The 26,031-nt window shown below is 42.7% G+C and overlaps 1 protein-coding gene across 8 annotated transcripts in view; it reads right to left on the reverse strand.

Annotated features, from left to right (window-relative positions):
* TNIK (TRAF2 and NCK interacting kinase) overlaps window positions 1-26,031 on the reverse strand; it is a 368,566-nt gene that overhangs the window by 137,346 nt on the left and 205,189 nt on the right. For all 8 annotated transcript variants that reach the window (XM_042456004.1, XM_042456002.1, XM_042456007.1 and 5 more), the window contains exons 6-7: window positions 10,384-10,474; window positions 8,962-9,092 (exon numbers count right to left, since the gene is read on the reverse strand). In XM_042456004.1, the coding sequence (XP_042311938.1) occupies window positions 8,962-9,092; window positions 10,384-10,474 (222 nt within the window). The remainder of the gene's footprint in view (window positions 1-8,961; window positions 9,093-10,383; window positions 10,475-26,031) is intronic.

Consider the following 26,031-nt stretch of genomic DNA (forward strand, 5'->3'; position numbering starts at 1 on the left):
ACCAAGATACTTAGGGAGATAAAGCTTTTACAGAAGCAGTATAATATGCAAAATGCGCAAGATCTTGCAAATATGATGAAGAACATCAAAATCAAGCAATTTCAAGAAGCAAATAAACCCGGTAAGTGGTTAGCCCAAAGACTTTGTAAGAACAAAGAGAAAAAATCAATTGTTAAGATCAACGATGAAACTAAATCTTACACAGATACTAAGAGTATCATGAGGGCTACACACAACTACTTTAGCAACTTGTTCAAAAGAATCTCTACATCCAAAGCTGAAGCTGAGGAATATGTCAAAAAATGTCCACTGATGGAATTACATGAAGAACAAAGGGCAGATCTAAATAAAAATATCACTTTAAAGGAACTAAAGGACGCTATACAACGGGCCAAATCTGGTAAAGCACCGGGCCCAGACGGCTTTACAGCTAGATTCTATAAAATCTTTGGAACAGAAATAGAACAATACCTGATGGAAGTCATGAATTCGATTAAAGGAGATCCACTTCCACCGACCTGGGAGGAGGCCAATATCATCTTGATTCCAAAAGAGGGAAGAGATCATCAATACCTAAAGAACTACAGGCCAATATCATTGCTAAATGTGGACTACAAGCTTTTCGCTGATATAATGGCGAACAGACTGAAAAAGGTGCTACAGACAATAATCCAGGAAGATCAATGCGGTTTTCTCCCAAATAGGCAACTGAGAGATAACATAAGATATATTACAGATGTAATTGAACACTATGATTGGCACAATGAAAGAAAACTTGCCTTGATCTTCCTGGACATTGAAAAGGCTTTTGACTCCCTGGACTGGTCATCTATTATCATTACACTGAAGAGGATAAAAGCAGGTCAAAGATTCATTGACTGGATAAGTTCTATATACTATAAGCAAACTGCTAGAGTCATTATTAATGACCAAAGAACTGATGTAATTGCATTGTATAGAGGTACCAGACAGGGGTGTCCGTTGTCCCCGCTATTGTTTATATTAGTCCTAGAAACCTTATTAATTAATTTGAGAGATGATAAAGAGATCACAGGGGTTAAATTTAAAGGGGAATGTTTGAAAATAAGGGCGTATGCTGACGACATTGTAATAGCATTAGAGGATCCAATCACTTGTTGTCAAAAACTAATACAACATCTAAAAAAATTTGAAAGCATAGCTGGATTAAAAATCAATTTAGAAAAATCTGCGGTGATCACCAAAAACATGGACAAATATGATCAGGACAAACTAACAGAAAAATCAGGTTTTAAAATAACTGAAAAAGTTAGATATCTGGGCGTGACGCTTACTAATAAGAACTCAAATCTGATTAAAAACAATTATTTGAGTAAATGGGCAGAAATCAAAAAAGACATGAAAAGTTGGACGACACTGAACCTCTCACTTCTAGGAAGGATATCTGTAGTAAAAATGATAATAATTCCTAAGTTATTATTTCTTTTTCAATGTATCCCCATCATTAAAAATGAAAAAAATTTCAAAGATTGGCAGAAACAGCTGGCGGAATTTGTGTGGGCAGGGAAAAAACCCAGAATTAGAATTAAAATACTTTACGACGCTAAGGAGAGAGGTGGTTTTGCCCTCCCCAACATAAAGTTATATTTTGAAGCATGTGCCATAATTTTTTTGAAAGAGTGGATTACTTTAGAAAAAAGTAAATTATTGAAATTAGAAAGCACAAATATCAGATTTGGTTGGCACGGTTTTTTGTTTTATGGGAAAATAAAAGCTAACAGGAGCTTTAACGATCATTATATTCGTGCCTCAATATTCAAAGTCTGGAATAAATATAAAAAATATATCTCTCCTAAATACCCTTGCTGGCTATCACCACATGAGGCATTATTTTGCTATGATCCAAAAAGAACCCAGACCTGGATTAGATATAGAGACTTGTTAAGTAAAGATGGTTCTATAAAGACTCATGAAAAACTAAAACAGGAAGGCTGGGACATAGGATGGTTTCTGTATAGACAACTCTTTAGTAGATATAAAGAGGATAAGAAACAAGTTGGCTTCTTAAATTCTAAGAACGATATGGAAGAAATCATTTGGAAATCTGAGTCTAAAACAATTTCCAAAATTTATAAAAAACTCTTGGAGTGGTTTACTGAAGGGGAAATTGTTAAAGACTCAATGATTAAATGGGCACAAAACTGTGGGAGATCAATTGAACTATCCCAATGGGAAAAGGCATGGACAAAAAGAATGAGTTATTCAAGCTCACAATATGTCAAAGAAAACTATTATAAAATTCTATATAGATGGCACTTAACACCAGTTAAAATAGCTAACATGTATAAGACGGGAAAGAGGACATGTTGGAACTGTCAAAAGGAAACGGGGTCTTATTATCATTTATGGTGGACATGCAACAAGGCAAGGAAATTTTGGAAAGAAATACAAGCTGAAATTGACAATATGTTGGGAGTTAAACTAACTTTAAGAGCAGAAATAATGTTGTTATGTATGTTGGATGAAAAAGACGAAATCAGATACGGGAAAATTTTGTTCTATATGTTGGTAGCCGCCAGACTGATATTCGCTAAATATTGGAAATCTGAAAAAAATGTAGATATAGAAGAGTGGCGGGAGAAACTATATGAAATGATGGAACTGGATTTATTGTCACATAAATTGCAAGATGAAAATAATGATAAATGGAGAGGATATTGGGAAAAGGTAATGGAATATCTGGAAAAGATTTGGGGTAATGTCGTAAACTGGGCCTCAAATATTGAGGAAATTATCTGACATAATGAAAACAACAATATTGGCTTTGTTTTTTTCTCGATTTATAAGTTTATGTGTTAAATCTCGAAATGGAACCATTTAAACAAGACCAGAGGATTTGGAAAATTAGAAGGAAAATGGAAAAGTAGAGAAACAAGAAGGAATGTTTTAAGATAAAGGGCAAACCTTTTAATGTTTTTGTTGAAAATGTTACAATTAATATAGTAAAATATCAGGAGAGAGAGAAAAATATTAAAAATCAGATTACTGTAACATAAAATTATGATGGGAAGAAGGTAATGATAATTCATAATATATACAGAAGTGTCACAAGAATTGTAAAGACTAATAATGATTAGGATCAATTCTAGAAGTTTGGGGAAGGGAAGTGGGATAAGGGAAAAGAATAAACGAAGATAAGCTTGTGGACGGGGGGGGGGGGAAAGAACTCTCATAATGTTAAAATTAAGAGAATATGTGTAAAGTTTGATTTACGCTATTGTGGTAATAGATGGAAAAATGTAATAAAATGTTATGGGAAAAAAAATGCATTTCAGCTAGCTGAAATGTCAAAATATTGTTACAATGACCAGAAATTATCCAATACATCCATGGTGGAAGAAGTGTACCTGATTCATATATATTACAGGCAGGCTGATATATTTTGCCAATTTCAGGCCTTGAAGCCTGAGTTATTAATAGTGAAACATGGTAAAGTTAAAAGTATATATACACTTTGACTCAACTGTGATGTATGACACCATTAGTTCTATTTAGAGACACCACAACTGTCTGGGCATGATGCCCAGATAATTCCAAATAAGCAGCAGCAGCAGAGGAAGCCCAGAGTTGTATGAAAAAAGTGAGAATCCAACCAGGTGTAATTCCTCATCATAAAGATGCTTAATCATGATTGATGGCAGAAAGCCAAACAGAATTAGTTGTCTTAAATTCTGAGTTTTCCTTAAATCTCGAGATTTGGTTGGATAAGATAAGATGAATAATAAAAGTCCAGTAAACTGGCTGATGAAAAAGTACAGAAAACTGAATGTTTAAAGATCAGATAGGAGGATCCTGCATGGCAGGGGTTTGGACTGGATGACCCTTGTGGTTTCCTCTATGATTCTATTTTTATAGCCACAGCAACCTCATATCAAACAGAAATCAGGTAGTCCCATGGCTACGTGCTTCCAATGGCTTCATGCAACTGCTGCCTGTCTTGGTCCTAGTTTGTGTACCATGCTTTGTATTCAGCCATGGAAACTCACTGGATGACCATGGGAAAGTCACACTCTCTGTGTCTCCAAGGAAGGCAATGGAAAACCCCTCTGAATAAATTTTGCCAAGAATACCTTACGGCCACCATAAATCAGAAATGACTTGTTGGCACACAACAATAAAGTTTAACTAAAATGAGGCATGTGTCAAGCATTCTTTTTTTTTAAGAGAGGCTAATACATCTATATCATTTCTTCTGCTGAGAAAGAACAATCTGTTTCCTTATGATTCTTAGCTAATTTGGTACGCTTCTACAAAAAGAGAGAAAATAAACAAAAACAAAAACTTTAAAAGTATGGATTTTGAATATCTCATTTCTGACACAGAATATGGTATTTTTCTTTTTTAAAGAAATGAGGTACTAACTGTTTTGTTCTGTAGATTATGAAGCCAGCTTTATATGGCATTTTGTACAATGTGATTAGAGGCTTTTTATTTCCAGTGGCTGAAGATGTTGGAATTTTTCCTTCCTATCAAGCCATGAAGGCTTTTGTGTTTATTATTATTAGCCAATTGGCCAAATTTGACAGGATCCAGTCTGTATGCTTTAAAAAACATAAACAGAACCATTTTCTTTTCATTCCAAAAGAAAAATGGCAGTTGCATTAACATGACACAGAAACTGATATTATGTAAAATATATCTAAAATGTACTGAAATCCTAAAATGCCCTGTAGAAATTAAATTTAAGCAATCTCTGAAGATTAGACATCTACACTTCTACATTTATTGGCTCCTTGGGGGCAAAAGGGCAAATGGGATCTCATCCTGTGCTAACAAATTCTTTCATGTGTTGAGTGCCTTATCTCCCCACTGGAAGAAGGGGGATGCCCTTGACTTCTAAAATCCACCTACAGACTTATCAAACCTATTGCAGACATCAGGCAAGTTAGTACCAAGAGTATCCACAAATGGTTTTTTGTGGGTTTTTTGGGCTATGTGGCCATATTCTAGAAAATTTTCTTCCTGCCGTTTCGCCAGCATCTCTGAAAATGCCAGCCACAGATGCTGACAAAACGTCAGGAAGAAAATTTTCTAGAACATGGCCACATAGCCCAAAAAACCCACAAAAAAACATGGATGCTGGCCATGAAAGCCTTCGACTTCATATCCACAAATGAGTTACCAATACAGTTTGTTTACAAAAGCAGGATCAATTCACACACTACCAGTTGTGTAGGCGTACATTTTAAAGATCAAGGTCTCTTGATGACAGAGTGGAAGGCATCTGTGGGTGGTTAGGGGCCACCTTAGCCCCCCCCCCCCCCCTTTTGGGGCCCCCCCCCCACTATACCTCTGGGGGAAAAAATCTTTAAATTTGTCCTGCCAAACCCTTCTAAGCAGTGTGGGGAGCATTTGCCTCAGATGCTGCTGCCGAATAACCACAGGAGACCGTGCTGGAGGAAAGGCCACAACTTTATTAAGCAAACCATTGGTAGGGTTGGCACAAAGCATGAGGTCAGGATCTGCAAAATCAAACAACCCCACGTTTGTCTGATTAACCACAACCTGGCACCCACCAGGCATTGGGATGACCTAGGGGCTAAGGAACACCGTATGACCGCATCTCTGCCATGCATTCACATATTCGCTAAGCCCCTAGTCACCGGGAGGCGCTCTCGCGTTATGGCCCCCGCAATGGCCATACGCCTGCCCTATTCGCCCCTGGGTCCCGACTGACTCCCAAACCAGAGCTCCGTAGCCCTGGTACCACACCGTGCAGATCCTGGCCTATGCTGCCGCCACAAAGGCCGTTCGAAGAACGCCTACCGCCAACCCTGCCAAGAGCGATATAAAAGTTCACTGTAGGGCCAAGTGCGGACGAACAAAACCAGTGAAGGCCTTGATCTCCAAATTCCAATAGTCCTGATATCCTGTACAGGCATACGAGCCTGAGAGACAGCAGTGGCCACACCATTGCAGTAAGAATGACCTCCCAAAATAGGGAGCTGGGGCAAGCCCCAGAGCACTCTGGGGCTTGTAGTCATTCGCTGCATCTAGCGGCAAAGCGGTCAGCCCGCCGAGTCGGGCAACCGCTTTTTTCATCATGCCTTTAGGCCCAGGAGAGACCTTTTTTTTAAACAACAGGACATAAAGAGAAGTCACATCCCATTTTTAAAAGAGGAAGAATTTGATATGTACAGAATATTCATGACACACATTATACATTTGTGGATAAATTCCATGGGCAGTTACATAGAGACATTAAGAAGCAGAGGAGACAAAACATTACTTTGTGGTAGGTGCCCTATAGTATATGTGAGATACATCGACTGTCAAGAAACACAGGCACGTTACAGACGGGCCCCTTGAGGTGCCGTCATTACGTGTGAGGGGCGGTGCTTCCTGACGCGCCTTGCCCCTCGCGCGTAATGAGTGCGTCAAAATGGCGGCACCCTATACAGATGGGTGCCGCCATTTTGATGTCGTGGACGCACCAGGAAGAAGCACCATTTTGTTGCTTCTTTGTTGCTGCACCCAGGAACCGCGTGGTTTGGCTGCTGCGGTTCCCGGATGCAGCAACCGGCAGCGGCGCAAGACCGCCACAGTCATCTGATACTGACCAGACAAAAAGGATCAGAACTATTGTAGTAGCGCAAACTGACTTTGCCAGTTCAGAAGGATCTTAATTGTCAACTGTGTCAAATACTACTGGAAGCAAGAATGAACAAGATTCCCCTTCCCCATCCGGGACTGCAAGATTAGGGATGGGCAACTGTTTGGGAGGCAGGGGCTAATTCCACCACACAACCCACAGTCCATATCACCCCACAGTAAACCCAAACATATCAATTTCAGTTTCCAGTCCTTCTGAAAATAACAGTAAGAAGCAATGTCGCATCATTTTTGTCTCCATTTTGTGAGGGACTGCAGACAAAAATTGAGGTATTTGAGAGAATATGGGATTTGGAGGTAGTTGTAGAAATGAGCAGTGAGTATTTTCATTTATTTTTGCAGACTTAGGGGGGCTTCTGTGTGGTTTTGGACCAAAATTGCCTCAAAATAACAGTAAAACACTTTTAAAAAAAGTTGCCCTGTTAAAAGACTGCTAGAATGCTTTAAGGACTGCAAAACTGGGGTTCAAAGACCACAATTTGCCCACCTCTGTGCTAGATCTAAGGAGGTGGGTGTTCCTCCAGCAAAGGTCAAATTCCAATTGCCTTCTTCAACTGGGGAAGCATCAACAGATCCTCCTTTGATGCACGGATGCATTCAGCTCAAGCTTATTAACTGAATTAGCAGGACTGAAGATATAAACCACAAAAGGACAAGGGGGAAATGCCATCTCTGCTGTGTTCTGAAATTAGCTCCAAGCTGTGCATGATCAAATTCAGTCTCAATTTTCTTCTTAGGCTCAAGACACCTCCCACATGTTTCCATCTCCTGGAGCTTTTGGTCAAATCAAGGAGACAACGTCTTCCATTGCTTGCTGAGAAGGCATTTGGATTTCAGGCCCGGTGCCAGAATAAGTGTGCCAAGGACCTAAGACAACTGTGAATTTCTTCTTGTCAATGAACTAAGTGACCAGGAAACCCATATCTGCAGTTAGCGCCATTATTTCCCAAGACTACATGATTAGGCTCTGAGTTGTATCCAATGCCTGGAACAGATAAAAATGTGCAAATGTGGCTGAGGAAAAGAGAAGGCAATACATAGTGGTTTCCCAGATAACTCCTATAGGGATTCGGGGATTTGTTCCCGCTTTTCTAACTTTCTCATAGTTTCCTAACTTTTACAACTTCTGCTTCCCAACTGCAGTCTTTTCAATCTTTTTTGCTTCGTCACTAAAATCTGACCTCATGGTATAACCCTATTCATTCTGTTGGTCTACAGTAGGGCTGGTGAACCTGTGGTTCCTCTAGGTGTTGTACTCAGCCAATTAGCCAGCACAGCCAATTTTCAGGGCTGATGAGAGATGCAGTTCAATAACATGTTGCAGGCTACTATTTCCCTACTTCTGGTAAAGAAGAAGAAAATTCATTTCTTTAATCTGTTATTTTTAAACTGGTCTCCTTTCTTGTTATTTTTAACAAATCTATTCCCTTTATTTGTTTAGCTTTCCACAGAGACTGCAAAGAGAACCACAAAAACTGCATCTTTAATTCATTTTTTTTACAGAGTCAATACTCTATTTTACAAATCAGGGTGTGTTTTGTTTTTAAAGGATGTGGGGAAAGGTGTGTAGTTCAATATTACTGGCTGGGGTCCCAAACTATCTGGCACAAGGCCTGAGATTAAAAATTTTAATGACAATGACACGTCCCTAATGAATATTAAGTTCACTTTCCAATGACTGCCTGCCTTATGGACTGTTCATCTCTCCAGATTGTCTTCAGAATAGAAAAAAATTAACGAGGAATCAATCTGGTACTGGCAAAGCAGAAAATCTTCACTGACAAGCTTTTGACAGGCTTCACTTACTCAAACAACTGCTGTCTGCCTGTAAGTGAGCAGGTTTATGACAGGGTGATTCCAACGAGATATTTCAGCTGCTGAATGTCTTTGGCACTCTTCAGAATGTTACAACTCGAATCATGGAAAATTACCAATGCACTTCTACACAACCCAATATATATTTTATTATAAATGCTGCATCTTAAGAGCCATTTAAATTACTGTTCATTTTTAATATCACCTTTCCTCCAAAGAGCTTGTGGCAGTACTGTATACAGTTCTCTCCCATTTTATCCTCACAACAATAATGTAAATTAGGTTAGTCTGAGAAATGGTTATTAGGATTTAACCTTGGGTTTTTCTATTGAAAGTTTGAGATACAGTCTGCAAACCCACAATGGTTCTCCTTGTAGAGAGTAATCATGTGTACAGTAAAATATGCAACAATTACAGGGCACTCAAAGAACCAGTACAGGAAAATAATGGAAACCTTTCTATTTCCTCAGGAGATTAGCCAACAACTTTAAATACCTTGAAGTCATAAGTGGCATCAGGATTTTCATCACAGGCAATAACCTCAGGGGCCATCCAGTATGGAGTGCCAATGAATGTATTCCTTCGGCCAACTGTTCTGTCAAGCTGAGCACTGACTCCAAAATCCACTGCAAAAAACAACAACATAGGAGAGCTTTTATGAGACATTCAATTTAAAACAGTTTGTCCCATCTCATATCAAGAAGCTATGAGCTAGGCAAAGATCACTGGAAGCTACATGAAATTTTGAAATGATAAGTGTTCTGTTCAGTTCAATGGGATTATAGCTCAAAGAACACTGGGGAAGTTCAAACCCCTGTATCCAGTGGATATAGGTTCATTTGCTATAAACATGAGCTTGAAACTGGGATTTATCTTCTAAATTGGCTCTGAGCTCAAGGTTCCAGAATGTATCTACATTTTTGTTTTTCTCCTTGCTAGATTTGAACAGAATCTGTAAATGTTACTTATTGACTACTAGTACCAGAATATTCAACCCAACATGAGGGATTCTGAAAGCCATAGTCCAAAAGGTAACTCTTCCAAGCTCTTGTCTTTGAGTTATTTTGGCCAAGCTCAATCAGAAAAATCCCTCCACTTAGATATTCCCTAGACCTAATAATTATGTTACTCAATCCTATGATCTGCTCCCAGAGTAGCTGACTGTAGGACCATGTGTCACTCACAGTCAGATACGACACTGATAGCAAGTGTTCCTTTATATGTAGTGACTTCCATGGTGAATCTGTTTGTGCATCACAAGTAGAGCTAGGATGGCACAAGGAATGCTTTCTGCCTGTCCTTATTATTTTTAAACCCCTCTCTTTTTTCACCAAGCGGGCAACATCCCTTCAAGGGTCACAGGTTTACATTTCTAGCTAGTAACTCTTTATTCACACAAAGTTTATCACAAATGAGGAAAGAACAACTGAATTGTGGAGAAAGTTCAAAAAGCTGAGGAGGAGAAATATGCTACTAAGAGTGTCCAGGAAGATGGCAGCGAGTAACAGTCATGTCGAACAGAAACCACTCCAAACGTGAATCACTGTAACTTGGACCAAGAGTCAGAATCTTTCCTTTTTCTAAATTTTTTAGCAGAAGCTGCCAAAAAATGTTCACTGTTTTGTTCTATGACCATAGGAGACTTAGGACAACAAAAACTAAAGTTTTCAATATTCCTTGTCAATTTATGGAGGCATTTTGTTCTATGTTACATAGTATACTAATGACCAGGAAGATTCTAAGAACTTCTTTTCAAATTCCTTCAATGGGATGGCTTGAAGGCTTATATCATTTACTGCTTCTTAGAGGAACTCTTGACTTGACACCAGAAAAATAATCACATTTCTTAGATGAGCAAGACTAAGGTAGTCTGTTTAGAAAATATTTTCCCAAGTGTGTGCATGTGGAGATCCTTACCTAGTTTTACTTCTGCATTTTCTGTAAGCAAAACATTCTGTCCCTTAATATCTCGATGGATTACTTTATGCTGGTGAAGATGACTCAAACCCTGGAGAATTCAACAAGAAAGACATTACATTTCATTTCTTTTCCTAGGCAGCATGGAAATAATAGCATTTAGTTTTTATACTCTCAACTTAGCTCCACCCACCACAACATGGTAGACTGGCACTGTTGTTTCTTGCATTAACCATCCTAACTGAGCATACTGTTGAGATGAGAAGAGAGGGTAAAGATACTAAAATTAGGAGTATGTATATATGAGCTGGATGACAGATTAACTCAAAATCATGTTGTTGTTGTTGTTGTTGTTGTTGTGTGCCTTCAGATCACTCTCACCTTATGGCAACCCCAAGGCAAGCCTATCATGGAGTTTTCTTGGCCAGATATGTTCCGAGGGATTTGCTATTGCCTTGTTTTCCAACCTTTTGGTTTGGTCAGACAAATGTTTTGAAGTTGGAAATGCTGACATTGCCTACCAGAAAAAGCTGGGCATCAGCATCTTTTCGAAACCATTCATTTCTTTTCAGCTCACCCTTTTTTACCTTCTAAAAGTTGCTTTACAGAAAATCCATGATCTTCACCCACATGCTGGTTGAAACATGGCATCATTCTAGATGTTTTGTTAGAGGGGGAAATGGCAGCCCCCAGCATGGGCTATATTTTAAAACCTACCTAGGGCCCAATAATTTTGCTAAGGAAATTCTCTCCCCATTAGTGCACCCTATCAGTGGGATGATGATGATGATGATGATGATGATGATTTATTCAGCTAATAATAGTACTCAAGGCAGCTAACAATATTTTTAAAACAATACAGATTTTAAAAAAAGTATACAAAAACTTCAATAAAATATAAATATAAAAGTTATTTTTAAAATCAATCTACAACATTAAAACATTAAAAACATTAAAAACATTTAAACTCATTAAAAGACAGTACAAATCATAAAATAGCAAAGCACATCATTAAAAGCCCACCCCATTCAATTTCTAAAAGCCCGGTTGCACAAGAATGTTTTTAGTTGCTGATGGATGGAGAGCAAAGAGGGAGCCATCTTGGTCACTCTAGGGAGTTTAAAGACTGGGAGCAGCCACTGAGAAGGCTTTTCAATGGCAGCCCCATGGAGAGCACATTACAGAAAGCCAAATGTAAAACAAAACATATGCAACCAAGGTATATGTTACTGTAGCCAGATGTGTCTTCTTCAGGAACAGGAGTACGAATGTGCCGCCTTACGAAATTTCCGGGTTACGAAAAAAATCCATTGAAAAAAACTGTTCTGGGTTATGAAGGTTATTTCGGGTTACGAAAAATTTTTTGGTGCGTTTCGGCGCTTTTTCGCACGAAATCGCGGCTTTCGCTATTAGCGCCTATGGCTTTTTCGGCTTACGAAGATTTTTGGGTTACGAACGCGGCGGCGGAACGAATTAAATTCGTAACCCGGGGTACCACTGTACTACCTTTACCCGTGCAAATTCACTCCTGGTCACCGCCAAAACCTGGGCCTCCAGGCTCAGGGTTGAATCTAAGAGTAACCCCAAACTGTGAATTTGTATTTTCAGGGATAGTGTAACCGCATCAAACACAGGCTGAATCCCTATTTCCAGATCTGTCTTTCCAGCACCTCTCTCTTATCTAGATTAAGCTTCAATTACTTCACACTCATCCAGGCCATTACAGCTCCCAGGCACTGGTTTAGCACAGAAAGCTGGGTATCATCAGCATACTGGTGACACCTGATCCCAAAACTCCAGACAGCCTCTCCCAGTGGTTTCATGGAGATGTTAAACAGCTTAGGGGACAATACAGACTCCTGAGGGCATCCACATGCCAATGACCAAGTAGACAAACAGGAATCCACTATCACAACCCTCTATGAAAGATTGGACCCATTTTAGAACATTAACTCTAAGAACCATCCTAATGAGGTAACCCAAAAGGATGCAAAAGTTTCTATGTGTGCAGGAGTATTCCCCCCCCCCCCCAAAAAAAACCTGCTGCTGAAAAAAGGCAAATTCCAAAACGGTAAGCATGTCAGCTTTTAAGGTGTCATGCAAGTTTTGTTTATGTTTGCAATAAAAGACTTAACAGATTTATTGTAGCATAGCCTATAATGGACAGTACACCACAAATAACCATTTATCTTCCTGTAATGTCAACATATACTTTGTTTTCAACATAGGGAGGCTACATACATAAATGCTTTTATTTGCTCCATGTTGATTATGCAGGTTAGATTGCATTCTAAGGAATTGTGTTTGTATTTTTATTACTATGATCTGCCCTAAAATCAATTTCAATGAAGAATCAAATATTTTAATATATTAAAATATGTATCTATATTGTAAATCAATGGTAAGCACATGCTTTGATGTACAATGTAAATTTCAGGTGTGATTCAGCCATATTAAGTAGTTTTTGTCTCTCACAGATTCATTGGTAGAGAGATAATTGCATATTTTAAGGAAGCACTATAGCTACATTTCAAAGGAACCAACTATTTTGTTTTCTCCTGTTATGGCCACTATCTATGAATCGAAATTCCAGATTCCATGATTTACTGATGAAATTAAACTTGGGGGGTTGGAGTGCACACACAAGCCACAAATTACTATGTAGCTTGAACAGTACCTTAATCGAATCATAGCTCATATTAAAAGCTTTTCTTGACGGCCAGGAGTAAACTAGGTTGCCATTGTACCTTTTTATTAGATCATTAATTCTTCTCTCTCTTTTTGTAAACTCCATTTTTTCCACATATCCACACTGGGAGAGTTTAAAATATAACATCCACCTAAATTGCAATGCTAGTAAAGTATAGCTTACTTTCATGACTAAATTCATATCTACTTTGGATCCACATTAACATTCATACAGTATTTGCAAAATGAAAATTATTTCCACTGTCTACTGCCAACATTTATTCTCATTACCTCAAGACTGCAATTTTTTAAAACAAAAACTGCACTTTTTTAAAGGAAGGATACATAAACTTATTGTGAACAATAAGGTTTCTCCTTATTTTATATATTGCATACTGGGCCTTTATATATATATTTTAACATATAAGCATATGAAGTTACCTTGTACTGAATCAGACCTTTGCTCCATCCAATCCATTTAGGCCTGCTCCAACTGCCAACAATTCTCCATGGACTCCTGTAGAATTCTTTGCTAATCCTGCTATCCAAACTCCCCTTTTCTAATGGGAGATGCCAGAAACTCAACCTAGGATATCAAGACTTTCAAAGCTTTTGCTCAGCTACCGAACTGCAGCTCCTTCCCAATTCCTTTAATAGCTAGTAAGTGTTCCAAATTAATATACATTTTAAAAGCACTTAATTGATTTAAGAACTGTTATCTGACAAACAGAAACATCCACTATCTAAAACCTTGTAGTGTAAGCCATGACCAGACAGGATTAATTTGTGTTTCAATATTCTTAAATGTCAAACAGGTTTTTTTTTAAAATATATATATATATATAAGTAGAGGTCTTAAAATTTCACAGGCTATTTTTAACTACTGCAATCAACAAAATACATTTTTAAAAAACCTCTAGCCAACTTGTAGGGGTAGGGGCTATGCCTGTTCCTCACCACAAACCCCACACCAGCTACAGTGCTGAATTTGCTTTGATGGGAGCAGCAAAAAATAAAACAAATAAAAACCTCTGAAAAACAAAATGTGAACTTTCTATAAGCCTTGTTTTAAAAACAAAATTGCCACTGCTTATATTTGGTGAGTGCAGCAAAAATAATAAGTATCAAAAACAAGTGCAAGCAGAAATTGCTTCTGCTGGTTTGGAGTCATGCCTCTCTTTCTTTTGTCAAAAAGCTCACCTCATCCATCAAGAGGTGCTTTGGGATATGCCTGACTTCCTCTTGAAAGAATAAGCTAATCCTGCAGAAATTAACCAATGGAAAACTGCCCAGCTTCAGTATCTACTCTCTCTTTATCCCTAAAATTAACTTTGATCCAGAAAAAAAAAATGGATCTTTTGGTATATTCAACACCGTTACACTCTTCTACCTGCTTCAATTAAACAGTAGTGATGTAATACAGATAATGGTTCCTTGTGGCATATGATGCAGACGTGTTTAGTGACTGCTTCTTTTTGGTGGGACGTGTTATAATGTATTTGTAGTACAAGTGTAGTTTTAAACTACTATATTCCTGGGATGGAGAATTTAATTGAGGGTCAGTGTTGCAGGATCATGTGTCTTTTACTATGGCAAAAAGACATATATTCCACAGTTGAAAAGTTAAATATTTCACTATTTATTGTTAAATGGTCAGAATGCTTTAGCCATGCTTTAGCCATGCATGAATGTGCATTATATAGCCATCACCTTCAGAAAAATCTTTTTTGGAAATATGCTCAGCATATATAAGCATAAATGTTGAGCTCTTTTTCATATCCTATATTCTTCCCCTTTCTTCCCACTGTCTCTCTCCCACTTTCTGTTTCTTTTCTTTGTAACCATACTTTAAACCTCATTTTTTTTTTTAAAAAGGTCTTCTATCCTGTTTGTCATCTAAAGTCAGATCATTGCTGACGTCATGGTACTCTTCCATCATATCAGATACACATGGGTCCAAAGGACACTGGAGAAACAATCTAGTTTGAGATTGCTTTAAATTCCCTGACTAAGTGCTGGGGAATCCTGAGAATTGTAGCTTATTATGGCACCAGAGTTCTCTGACATAAAAGATTCAATGGCCTGTTACAGACTGCCAAAATAAAGCTGCTTCAGGTCTCTTTGGAGGTATGCTATTTAAATGATGCATGGGTCCTAAGAGTCCGGAGGTTGCACCAAAGCCACACTCTATTCCTAAGCACTGGAGTGCAGCTTTAGTGCAGCTTCCAGATTCTTAGGATGCATGCATCATTTAAATAGCACACCTCCAAAGAGACCCGAAGCAGCTTTATTTTGGCAGTCTGTAACAGGCCAATGTCTCACAAAACTACATTTCCCAGAATCCCCTGCCCTTGAGCCAGGGCAGTTAAAGCAGTCTCAAACTGGATTATTGCTGCAGCGTGTTTGAGACCATGACTGCTTTCTTCCCATACCAATGTTCACTTCAAGTGGTTTTGATGAATCAAGGGTTATATCTCATCTTACTTAATGGTTTACTTTTTCTTAAATGAGCACTTGGACCTGAATTCAATTGTTAGTCTCAGTGAGAAAAGACTGAACTGAATCAATGGAAATCACAAAGGTACCGACTTTCCAAGTTTCCATTCATTCAGTGGATCTAATTGGGTTAACAACTGGATTTGGATGAAGGCCTCTCATCCGGTCACACAGGTATAAAACAGTGCTTTTTTCACAACATGCAGCTGTATGTAATGCTTAGAAAAGCCCTGTTTAAAACTCTCAGAATCCCCCAGCTAGCATTGCATTTACCCCATGGGGACCTTTTCCAGGCTCTGGCCTTAAGTATCCAACATTTTATGCTCACCATGTTCCATTCTAACATGACTATTAGCAATAGTGCTGATTGTCACTCCTGTCTCTTCATCATTCTCTCATAACGACTTTGCTAATTATTTAATTATTAATAATTATTGCTAATTATTTCATCTCAAAGATTACCACTATTCGCTCCGAGATAGTCCCTCCCAATTCTTCCTCTGCGCATAATCTTCTATTGCCCTTGCCTAAAAAAATTTCTGTGTTTCCTCCTGCTTCTTTGGATGAATTCTCTACACTTCTGAACTCTTCCAAATCTGCAACCTGTTCTCTTGACCCAATTTCTACTTGTCTTCTAATCTCTATAGCTCCCTCTTTTCTGCCCTCGCTTCTCCATATCTTCAATCTCTCTCTCTCTACAGGCTCCTTCCCTTCGGACTTCAAACATGCTTTCATTTCCCCAATTCTGAAAAAAAGCTTATCTTGACCCCTCCTCTTTGTCCAGCTATCGTCCGATTTCTCTTTTCACCTTTCTTTCTAAGTTTTTGGAACGGGTTGTTTATTCTCACTGTCTTGAGTTTCTTGAAGCCAACTCCATTCTTGATCCCTTTCAGTCTGGTTTCTGCCCATGGCATTCTACAGAGACAGCTCTCACTAAGATCTCAAATGACCTTTTACGGGCCAAGGCTAATGGCCTTTACTCTGTTCTCATCCTTCTTGAGTTGTCTGAAGCCTTTGACACGGTTGATCAAGGTCTTCTAGTTGATATACTTTCTGACCTTGGGTTCTCAGACTCTGTTCTGAACTGGTTTAGATCTTATTTGACAGACAGATCTTTTGCAGTGGTCACAGGTGGTCAGACTTTGTCCTCTGTTCCCTTATCTGTTGGAGTGCCCCAGGGCTCTGTTCTGGGTTCTCTTCTGTTTTCTCTCTACACACTATCCTTAGGTAAACTCATTCGCTCTTTTGGTTTTTCCTACCATCTGTATGCCAATGACACCCAGTTGTATCTTTCCATCCCCAACCTTTCTCCAAGGCTTGAACAGCGAGTTTCGTCTTGCCTCACAGCTGTCTCGCAGTGAATGCGCCATCGGCGTTTGAAGCTCAACATGTCCAAGACGGAGCTTCTTGTCTTTCCTCCTAAGCCCACCCTTCAACACTCCTTTTCTGTCTCTGTGGACAACATTTCTATTCAACCAGTTCAGCAAGCCCGCAGTATTGGTTTTATCTTTGATTCTTCTCTGTCGTGTATCCCTCAGATCCAGACCACAGCCAAGGCTTGTAGATTCTTTTTATACAACATTGCCAAAATCCGACCATATCTCTCCGCCTCTACTGCCAAGATCCTGGTCCATGCCCTAGTGGTCTCACGAGTTGATTACTGTAACGTCCTCCTGGCTGGGCTTCCTCTTTCTCACCTCCGTCCTTTAATTTCTGTCCAGCATTCAGCTGCACGCATTATCACATCCGCCCACCACTGTGACCATATCTCTCCTGTGTTGGCATCCCTTCACTGGCTCCCCCTCCCTTTCCACATTCAGTATAAGCTCCTGCTGTGGACGTTTAAAGCCCTCCAGGGGCTGGCCTCTCCTTACTTATCAGACCTTCTTTCTCTTCACCTTCCCACTTGGGCCCTCCGCTCTGGTAGTCAAGGTCAGCTGTCCCAGCCCAGGATTTTCTGTGCCCCATCTCGGATTTGCCCCTTTTCACTTGATGCCCCTCACTCCTGGAACCTTCTTCCCCCGTGAGCAAGGGCCATCATTTCGTTAACCAGCTTCAAAATGGAAGACCATCCTGTTCAGAGAAGCATTCCCAGGCATTGCATGATTGTCACTTGCTATTTGATGTTCTTTTGTTGCCTGTTTTATTGAATCATTTCCTGTATTACTATGTATTTTATAGGTATTATCCTATTATTTCTTAGATTGTACGCCATAGGCAGGTTTACTCTTTTATATTTATTGTTTTTATGTACAGCGCTGTGCAAATCTACAGCGCTTTATAAATAAATAAATACCGTATTTTCCGGTGTATAAGACTACTTTTTAGCCCAGGAAAATCATTCCCAAACTCGGGGGTCGTCTTGTATGCCGGGAAAAAAAAGGCCAAGCCAGCCAGCTGGGTCCTAAAAAGAGCCCGCGGCGGCAAAGCCTTCTCCCAAGGCGGAGGACACACTGCGCGGCTCCTTTGCCTTCGGGAGAAGGCTTTGCCGCTGAGGGCTCTCTTTAGGACCCAGCCGGCTGGCTTAGCCTTCTCCCAAAGGTAGAGGACCTGCGCGGCATGTTCTCGGCCTCGGAGAAGGCCAAGCCAGCCGGCTGGGTCCTAAAGAGAGCCCACGTCCGTCCGTCCCTCCCCTCCCCTCCCTCCCTTCCCCTTCCTTCCCTCCCCTCTCCTTTCCTCCCTCCTTCCTTCCTTCCTTCCTTCCTTCCTTCCTTCCCTTTCCTCCCTTCTTCCTTCCCTTCCCTTCCTAGGTTTCTTTCTCTTTCTCCACTACTTTTCCTTTCCTTCCTTCCCCTTTCCCCCTTCCTTCCCTCCCTCCCTCCCTCCTTCTCTCCCTCCCCTTTTTCTTCCTTTTCTTCTCTTCCTTCCTTCCTTGCTCCCTCCTCTCCCTTCCCCTCCTGTCCTCCTTTTCCCGGGCACCCAGGGGGAAAGCGGTGGCATTCCTCTGGGGAGGCCTTTCTACCTTCCCTCCTGAGGCTCAGTCCTTCCCAAGAGAAGGAGCAGAGGGTTTCCTGCACTCTGCCTCTGCTTCTCCTCTTCTCTTCTCTTGCGAAGGATGGAGCCTTGTTGGGGGAAAGAGAGAGCTCCCCAGTCAGTTGGGAAGGAGGAAGCAAGGACCCACTTTTTGTTGCCAGGCTGGAGACTATAGTCCAAAACACACTGCAGCAATAATCCAATCTGAGACTGCTTTAACTGCTCTGGCTCAGTGCTAGGGAATTCTGGGAAATGTAGTTTTGTGAGAGATTGAGCCTTCTCTGTCAGAGAGCTCTGGTGCCACAATAAACTCCAGTTCCCAGGATTCCCTAGCACTGGACCAGGGCAGTTAAAGTCCTCTCAAACTGGACTATTGCTGCCCTGTGTTTTGGACCTTTGTTTCTTTTCTTTGGCTAACTGGAGAGAAAAAGGAAAACAACTCTTGGCGCGCAGAGAAACCAGCCAGGCTGCTCCTTAGGAGTCTGTCTGGAGGCTTTTTCCAGGCTTCCCACTTTCTTTCTTTCTTTCTCACATGCCTCTCACGGTGTATCTACATTGTAGAAGTAGAATGCGCCATCCACTTTAATTGTCATGGCTCCATCTACATAGAAGCATAGGATTTGTAGTTTTTATAAGCTTTATAAAACTACAAATCCTAGGATTCCAATAGGAGCCACTTGAACTGCCACGGCTCCATCCATACAGAATCCCTGGGATTTGTAGTTTGGAGCAGCCCCCCCCCCCGCATTCTTTGGGCAGAGAAGGCAAAAGACCTTATAAAACTACAAATCCTAGGATTCCAATAGGATGGAGCAGCGGCTCTTAAAGTGGCTTCAAACTGCATTAATTCTACAGTGTAGATGCACCAAGAGGAAGGGCGGGAAGAGTTGTCGAGGCAAGTGAAATAATGTTGTGTATGCTATTTCAGAAGTGGAACACACTCTTTCCTCGTAGTGTACTGGAGTCTCCTTCTTTGGAGGTCGTTCAGCAGAGGCTGGATGGCCATCTGTTGGGGATGCTTTGATTGTGATTTCCTGCATGGCAGAATGGGGTTGGACTAGATGGCCCTTGGGGTCTCTTCCAACTCTAGGGACATTATCAGAAGGCCAAGCCAGCTGGTTGGGTCCTAAAGAGAGCCCATGGTTGCAAGGCCTTCTCCAAGGCGGAGGACATGCCTTGCGGCTCCCCTGCCTCGGGAGAAGGCAGCCAGCTAGCTGGGCCCTTCCTCTTTCTCCTCCTCTTCCCCTCTTCTTTTTCTTCTTCTTCTCCTCCCCTTCTTCTTTTTCTTCCCCTCTTCCTCTTCCTCTTTCTCTTCCTCCTCTTCTTCCCTTCTTCTTTTTCTCCTCCTCCTCCTCCTCTTTTTCTTCCCCTTAATCTTCTGCTTTCACCTCCTCCTCTTCTTCTTCCCCTCTTCTTTTTCTCCTCCTCCTCCTCTACTTTTTCTTCCCCTCTTACTCTTATTCTTTCTCCACCTCCTCCTCTTCTCCCCCTCTTCCTCCTCCGCTTCTTCTTTTCCTCTTCCTCCCCCTCCTTTTCTTTTTATCCTCTTTTTCCTTTTCTTCTTTCTCCTTCTCTTTTTTTCTCCTCCCCCCTCTTTCTTTTCTGCCGCCGCTGCTGCTGCTGTTGTTGTCGTGTGCCTTCAGCTCCTTTCTGACTTATCGTGGAAGAGAGGGGTGGTCTTATATGGCGAGTATATCCCAAATACTCTATTTTAAGTTGTAAAGTTGGGGGTCGTCTTATATGCCCGGTCGTCTTATACGGTATATAATATACGGTAAATAAATAAATAAATGTCATTAATGCATGCAAAAGTGAGTCTGTTGGATGGTGTTTTTTGGTCTTGGGAATGGTTGCTTGAAGGCTATGTTCTAGGGTTGTTTTTTCCCCAAGTCCTTTTGATTTTACATTTTCTTTGAAAAGGATTCAGAGGCCCACCTACAGGCTCTACATTTTATCCAAAGACATCTATAACCAAAGCAAGGGGTCTTTATCTCCTGCCTGAGAAAGAAACCTTGCTTCTTTATTAGTGTAGAGATTTTAACTGCTTGTTAAGTTAAAAGAACTAGAGGAAGATGTAATTGCATTCACAGAGTATACATACTAATACTTTTACAAGCCTGAAGCACTGTGTGCATTAACAACCTTTGAGATCCCAACCAAACACCAATCCTGACAGATCCTAGAAGCCATGATGTGAAAGAATTGACTGAGCAGTTAATAGTCCTCAAATATCCAGGCAGCATCTCCCTACCCTCTGGTAGTGCAAGCTGAAAAGTTTCTATGAAAACATGAACAGACAGACAGCCTCCTGGCAGCATCCATCTTTGACTATGGAATCCAAGTGAAAGCAGAATGAAGACTTTCTCTAGAAAGTCAGGGGGAGGTTGTAAACAATCTGAGATAGGATACCAGTGGTCACTAGTGTGTGTGTGTATATAAACAAGGATAAACAGCCTCCCTGGGTCCAGGGTCTACAAACACCCACTTGCTGATGTGGGAAGGGTGCACCATCTCCCCACCCCATAGTGCTTTTGCGCCTCTAACAGTTGTAAGGACAATTTTTCAGATTTTCCCCTCCTCATATGATTTATCTCCAGGAGTGGCCATTTTGTCCAAATCTGGAAATGACTGGAAGTTACTTCCACCTCCACCCCCTCAAAAAAACCAGCCTCCTCACAGAACTGAAACAGCTAGACAGGCAACACTGTTCTTATGCAGCCCTAGAGAATACAAGTAACTTTTTCTGTTTAAAAAATAGAGAGTATATTGTGGGCCCTGGGGGGCCACATGCAGCCTGTGGGCCACACTTTGCCTACCCCTGGTTTAATGGATGGGAAATCTTGTCCATGAATTTCCTCAGGTAAACTAACATTAGAACTGAAGCCACTGTATAAGAATGTCTGGGAGAAAGTTTGATATAGAACTCTTAAATATATACAAGAGAGTACCAACATCAAAAGAATCATATGAGGCCCTGCCAGATGCAGGGGTAGGCAACCTTTTTGAGCCGGAGGCCGAGTTGCTGTCCCTCAGACAACTGGGGGGCCGAAGCTGGGGGGGGGAGCTTCCACCCTCCGGGGGCGGAGCCGCATGCCGGGGGCAGAGCTTCCACCCCCCGGGGGGTGGGGCTTTCTCTGCTCCCTTTCCCGACCTCCAGCTGTCCGAGAGACAGCTAGAAGTGGTGGGGGGATTGGGAGAGGGGGTGACAGGCACGCGCCTGCTCCTTCTGCCCTTCCTTGGCCCCTCAGGGCTGCCGAAGCCCCATGGGGAGGAGGAGGCGTGTGTCCGCTCTCTCCTCCTTGGTCCCTTCCTTCGGCCGAACGGGCTCCAAGGGGCCCTTTCGGCCGAAGGGGAGGGAGGCTGAAGGGAAGGGCTTGGATACCCGTCCTAGGCCCTTCCCTTCGGCTCTTCCCTTTGGCTGAAAGAGAGAGGTCTGGCGGAGGAAAGGCCGCCAGGGAGGCCAGGACGGCAGCCCGCCAGTCCCTGGGCTCCGTCAGGGGCCCTTCCTCCGCCAGACCTCCTTCTGGAGAGAGAGGTCTGGCGGAGGAAAGGCCGCCAGGGAGGCCAGGACGGCGGTCCGCCAGGCCCTGGGCTCCGTCAGGGACCCTTCCTCCACCAGACCTCCCTCCGGAGAGAGAGGTCTGGCGGAGGAAAGGCCGTCAGGGAGGCCAGGGGGGCGTCCCGCCAATCAGCGGCAATCGGCGGCAGGACCAGGCTGGAGCTGGTGCCGGTGCCAAGGCCTCATCGGGCCGGATGCGGCCCACGGGCCGTAGGTTGCCAACCTCTGCCCTGGACAATAGGATATGACACAAAACTATAAAAGTAATGAATCACTGGTACCTATACAAATTCAGTATGTAGAGAGATCTTGTAGCATCTCTGAGACTAACTGAAAGAAAGAATTTGGTAGCATGAGCTTCCGTACACTTCAGTCTACTTCCTCAGATGCTTTTTACCTCAGATGCTATACAAATTCAATGAGTCAAACTCATAAGACCTCAACTTCTGGCAACTTGCAGTAATGATGATCTTTAAATGTTCTAGAGGTAGGGAGAGGGAGACATTCCAGAAGGCTTATCCAGATGATTTTTAAATTGTGAATTTTAAATAATGAATTTTAGATGTGAGTTGTTTTAATATGTGCACATTTTATTTGTCCTTTTAAACTGATGTGAGCTTTAACCAATGTTGTTTCTTTGTTAACTGTTGCTGTCCCTACCTTGATCCATGGAGACAGGTGGGTAAGATGATGATGATGATGATGATGATGATGATGATGATGATACAGTTTTACTGCATGATTCTATGCTGTGCACATACAACCATGTGTGTGTGTGTGTGTGCGTGCACACGCGTGTATCTTCAAGTTACCAGTTGACTTATGACAACCTCATGAATTTCATAGCTTTTCTTAGACAAGGTATACTTAGAGGTAGTTTTAACAGTTCCTTCCACTGAAATATAGCATCTGGTATTTATTGGTGGTTTTCCAACCAAGTACTAACCAGGGCTGAACCTGTTTAGCTTCCAATATCAAATGGGATCTGGTACCTTTAGAGCAGTAGTCCCCAAACTGTGCCCTTTAAGAGATTTTGGACTTCAGCTCCCAGAAGCCTCAGCCATGTTGGCCAATAGTCTTGGATTCTGGGAGATGAAGTCCAAAATCCCTTAAGGTGCACAGTTTGGGACCCACTGCTTTCAAGTATTTAGGACCTTCTGAACTTTAAAAAAGAAAGAAAGAAATTGAAATACTTCTATTGTGATTATTTTCTCTTTTATATCTGGGATGATCGTCCTCTTCCACTGAGTGTGCAGCTGTGGAAGCACCGCTCTAGAGTGGTGGGAGAGGAAGGAAATATCTGCCTAGCTAGCCAGATCAGCCAAATCAACCCTGACGTTCAACAGGACAACAAATGTCACAGTCATAAAAGAGAATGGGATGTGAGGATGAACTATCTCCTAATAGTTACATCAATTCTTTTTCCTAAACAGAATGAAGAAGCACCCATTTATTTTTGAACTAAAGCAATTTAGATCTTTGTACACAGAACCACTGAAAATATATTCCAATAGACATTCTGTATATAGTTAAACAGGAGTGTTATGCCAGCTAATGACTGGACAATGGCAATGACTAAGTGTGCTGTTCACCAGCCTTAGTGAGTCAACTGACCACAGGCTTCCTTTTTAAAAAGAAATATTTTGCCATGGTACTCATCCTGTTCAGATTACTGCAATATGCAAATCTGGTTTAGTAAAGCTGACTGGGTCCACCTCACATGAGTTCTACACAATAAAACAAAGGGAATTCCTGTCCATTGGTAAAAACAGAGCTTGGAAAAGTTTAAATTACAACTCTCAGAATTCTCCAACCAGCATTGAGCTGTAGTCCAAAAAAGTACTTTTCTAAAAGTAAAACTGAGGCGGGTTACAGACGGGCAGGGGAGGACGTCTTGGAGGTGTATTTAGCTGAATGCGGAGCTTCCAGACGGCCCGCCCCGGGGGCGTGCTTCAGGTGTTGGAGCTTCCACATGGGGGGCAGTGAAGACGCCTCACCTGGGTCCGTTTCGGACCCGGAGCTTCCATACCGCCGCCTCGGAGGACGCTGCAAAAAGAGAGGCAGCTTCCGCACGGGCGGCCCAAACCGCGGCTTTTTTTTTCTTTTGCCGGCTGGTGGATGCGCAGCTGCGCAGCTACAGCGCTAAGCAGCGGCAGAAAGCCTATGTGCGCATTTAAAGCGCCCAAGCCCCTTTAAACTTTCTCTCATCTACGAGGCCATGGAGGCTGGCATCTATGTGCCAGGGAACCCCAGCATCAACATCACAGGCCAGCAGATCGGGCCCCTGATACTGGCTGATTGTGCCTACCCCATTCGGAAGTGGCTCATGACCCCCTTGAAGAGACAGAGAAGAAGAAAGCAGGGGAGACTGTGAGGGATGCCCTGGCAGATTTTTTTCTGACAAGGAGAATCTGAAGGATGGCTCCTGTGCCATCATCTGTGATGTCAGAGTGCATTGTACTGTAACAGCATAAGCACATGAATAAATGTATCCCATTATCCACAGTTTGAGTCTGCCTATCATTCCTGATCTGTGCTGTGGGCATGTTTTGCCACGTGCCTGAGGGGGACACACACAAACACACACACACAAAAGGTCTCCTGGCGCCTGTTTTCCTGGGGCAAAAAGATACATCAGCTCCAACTGCCAATTGCCCCTTTGACAATGTATCAATCCCCCTCAAATTCAAGCTTTCCTAATGGCCCATTTGAATGTATCAATGGGGCACCCAGAGGGCATCTATTGGGGAGAGATTCAAACTGCTTCTCTGAAAACTTTCATTGGACTAGGACCACCTTGGCCTAACGGCCCAGAGCCGCAAGTGCCCATATATACCCGTGCGCAACTGTGCAAGACCCCGGGACGGCGATCAACATGGCAGAGCCACGCAGGAGGGTCCCGGTCCGAATCGCTTATTGGACCGATGAGGAGGTCGGGATCCTCCTAGACTCCCTGATGCCACAGGCAGCTGCGAGAAGGGTGATGGCTAGCACCAATAAGCCCAACCGGGGGCATTTTCTCGAGGCATCTCGTGCCCTCCGAAACCAAGGGTTTCAAAGAACGCTGCACCAATGCAGAGTAAAGTTTAAAACTCTGACGGCAGCGTTCTTCGAAACCCCTGAGGATTTCGGAGAGGCGCCCCCGGTTGACAGGCAGCCACCATTCTTCTCGCGGCTGAAGGACCTGTGGATCAGGGGAGATCGGCCCAGACCGGAAGATCGCCGTCCTCCAGGTAAGGCAGAGCTCTTGCCATGCCCTGTCCTCCCCTCCTTGACCCTTCCCTTGCCCTCCTCTCCTTCCTGCATGGTGCCAATGCCATCCCTCCTCTTCCCTTCTGCAGGCGTGCGGCCGAGGCGGAGGCGGAGGGAGGGAGGGCACCCTGCCAGGTCGCCCTCTCCACCATCCTCGGGGGACGAGGATGTCCCCGAGGGTGGGCCACAGCCAGGACCAGCTGCTGTGGCCCCTCCGCAGCCAGAGCAGGCTCCTCTGGCGGCAGGTAGGTCCCCAGGGTGAGGGGTGGGGGTTGCCTGCCTGCAGCCCCCACGACACTTGTGCCCTCGTCTGCCATGCCAGCATGGTAACTTGGGCCTTTCCTTCCTCTTTTGCAGGGCTTGAAGTCCTCGCTGCTGTTGCTGCCGCCGAGGAAGAGGAGCCTGGGCCGAGCCGCCGCCTGCCAGGACAGCCAGGGCACTTGGCCCTCGATGCCAGTGCCCTGGATCGTGTCCTCCAAGCCCGGCAGCAAGGTAAGTGTAGAGGTGAACCCAGGGAAGGGAGTGGGGGCACCCAGAAACCCTGCCTGTGGGAGTGGGTGATGGGCTGCACAGGCTGATCCTAACCATCCTCTTTCTTTTCCCCCCACAGAGAACCGGACGGAGAGGAGGTTCGCTGCCATTGAGGACAAGGTGGACAAGCTGGCGGAGAGAGTCTCCTC

Source organism: Sceloporus undulatus, chromosome 3, assembly GCF_019175285.1.
Source record: "Sceloporus undulatus isolate JIND9_A2432 ecotype Alabama chromosome 3, SceUnd_v1.1, whole genome shotgun sequence".
Taxonomy (NCBI): domain Eukaryota; kingdom Metazoa; phylum Chordata; class Lepidosauria; order Squamata; family Phrynosomatidae; genus Sceloporus; species Sceloporus undulatus.